This window comes from Penaeus japonicus, unplaced genomic scaffold (genome assembly GCF_977035675.1).
Source record: "Penaeus japonicus unplaced genomic scaffold, GWHDUDI00000001_assembly GWHDUDI00000033, whole genome shotgun sequence".
Classification (NCBI taxonomy): Eukaryota; Metazoa; Arthropoda; class Malacostraca; order Decapoda; family Penaeidae; genus Penaeus; species Penaeus japonicus.
The window spans coordinates 25,184,806-25,187,305 of NW_028234435.1; the positions used below are offsets into that span (position 1 = coordinate 25,184,806).

A 2,500-nucleotide genomic window follows, 5' to 3' on the forward strand; every position below is an offset into this window, starting at 1 on the left:
TGAATGAAAATTAGAGGAAAAAAGCGAACCGACCTCCAGCAGCATCTGGACCCCGTCCAGGAGTTCGTCCTTCTCGACCTCTTGGAAACACTGGACGAGCAGCCGAGGGTCGTACGCAGGACACTTAACGTAGTTGGCCAGGATCAGGAGGAACCTGTGATGGCGCGTGAGGAGGGCCCAGGGGTTGAGGGGCGAGCCAGAGAGGGACATCACGCGGTGGAAGAGACCTGTTGAGATATTGACCACAGCACAGGGTAAAAAGTTGGTGCAGGGATATAGTGGAAGAAATGTCAGCGGAGAAAAATGTCTGCGAGAGCTATTCGTGTATCTGGATTGCACAGCATTGAAAGTGTAGTGGAGTTCGTAGGCGATAGATTTAGAAAAGGTTTTGGGGAGGATGTGTAATCGGCGAGTCTCGATTCATTAAATCTCCACCCGAAGATTTCACCGAAAGTGCATATCATTCTAATGAAGATTTAGTCGAAACGCGTCATTTGTGAAGCCATCAATTTCCACTTTAAACCTTTCCAGACGTTACCAGCATTTTGGAATAATATCACTGATATAGACATAGTTTGCTGAAGACGAACTCGGAAAAGTGCCACCAAAACATCCAGACAAATCATCCCCAGAACTTACCCTTCGACAAGGGGGACATCATGTGGTAGAGAGCCGCCGCCCCTCCCGCACAGTCCCCGGCCAGGGTCACTTGGTCAGGGTCTCCCCCAAATGCCCTGATGTTGTCCCTGACCCACCTCAAGGCCTCGACCTGATCTAGCATGCCGGCGTTACCTGAGCTGTGGCCGCTGTTCGACGTGAAGAATCCTGCGGGAGATTTCGATCACGTTAATTTACCTTTTCTATCCTTCTCGTAGGTGTATTGTAGGAGTAGCTGACCACGTCGGTAATACTGAGATATGTTTATATAAAAAAAGGTATTTATTCATACTTAATTAAGATTAATATCTGATATCAGATAGCGTATTCATAATAGACTCCTCGCATGTAACTGGATGTACGGAAATAAATGGAATCTATTTCCACAAATACAAAATAGGACAAAAGAGAAACAAGTGAGAGTGACGAAGAAAAAAATACGACTCGATATATGTATATATATATATATATATATATATATATATATATATATATATATATATATATATATATATACATATACATATACATATATATATATGTGTGTGTGTGTGTGTGTGTGTGTGTGTGTGTGTGTGTAGAGAGAGAGAAAAAGAGAAAAAAAAGAGAGAGAGAGAGAGATAGAGAAACTGAGAAAGAGAAACAGTCGGACAGTCAGACAAACCAACACAAAGAGAAAGAAAAAAAAAACAGACAGGCTGAGCCAACAAGCCAACAAGCAAGCCACGAGTACCGAGGAACCCAAGACGGTACTGCGGTACGACGAGGACGAGATCTCGGTCCATGACGTAAGAGGGGTCGACGTCGGCGCCGCCCCCGACCACGAAGCTGCCGCTGTGCAACCAGACCACCACAGGAAGGCCGCTGCTGTTTTGGCCTTCGACGGACACCTGAGGAGAGAGGATCGGAGGGTAGGCAGGGTGGCTGGAAGTGCTTTTTTTTTCTTTTTTGGTAGCTGGAAGTGATTTTTTTTTCTCTTTTTTTTTTTTTTGGTGGCTGGAAGTGCCTTTTTTCTTTTTTGGTAGCTTTATTTCCTTTTTTTCTTTAGTGCTGCGTGTTTGTTCACCATTGTTGTTGATTAAGGTTTGTATGGCAAGATGAGGTAATGGAATTGTTGTTTTTGTGTGTTTATTTGCACTTGGTGTTTTGTTTTTTGCGATCTTTTCTTTTCCTTTTATATTTTTATCTTCTCTCTCCCACCGCATCCCCGTCTGGTGTCCCTCCCCTACCCCCCACTCCCCCACCTACCTTGGGCGTGTAGACGTAGAGGTTGAGACAGTCCTCGACGCCCGCGACGATCCCGAGGGCGGCCTGGGCGCAGGGCTCGCCATCCTTCGTGGCATCCCGAACCCTTTCCCACTCCACTCCTGGTCTCGTGGGCTGTGGACGCATGGGTGGGGAGAGTTACGTATATGTATATATATGTGGTTCTGTTTGTCCGTCTGGCTTGCTGTCTGTCTGGCTGTCTGACTGTCTCTCTCTTTATCTATCAATCTATCTATCTATCTATCTATCAATCTCTCTCTCTCTCTCTCTCTCTCTCTCTCTCTCTCTCTCTCTCTCTCTCTCCCTCTCCCTCTCCCTCTCTTCTCTCTTTCTGTCTATCTATCTATCTATCTATCTATCTATCTATCTATCTCTTTCTCTCTATCTATCTATCTATCTCTCATATGGGTATAGCTCTCTAGTCCACCTCAATAAAGTTCTAATTAGTCTTTGTTTTACGTTTACGGCACGTGGGAATTAATATAATTAGTAGCGTGATGACAGTGAGTTCCTGCATATGAAGGTGAGAATCATTGTGAGGATGAGAATGAGGATACGTATTGCAATATTCTATGTA

The 2,500-nt window shown here is 44.8% G+C and overlaps 1 protein-coding gene across 2 annotated transcripts in view; it reads right to left on the reverse strand.

The window, feature by feature from the left end:
* The window catches only part of LOC122258291 (cocaine esterase), a 14,581-nt gene that overhangs the window by 7,596 nt on the left and 4,485 nt on the right, over positions 1-2,500 (reverse strand). For both annotated transcript variants that reach the window (XM_086530632.1, XM_043024111.2), the window contains exons 3-6: positions 1,906-2,037; positions 1,391-1,547; positions 640-825; positions 34-227 (exon numbers count right to left, since the gene is read on the reverse strand). In XM_086530632.1, the coding sequence (XP_086386758.1) occupies positions 34-227; positions 640-825; positions 1,391-1,547; positions 1,906-2,037 (669 nt within the window). The remainder of the gene's footprint in view (positions 1-33; positions 228-639; positions 826-1,390; positions 1,548-1,905; positions 2,038-2,500) is intronic.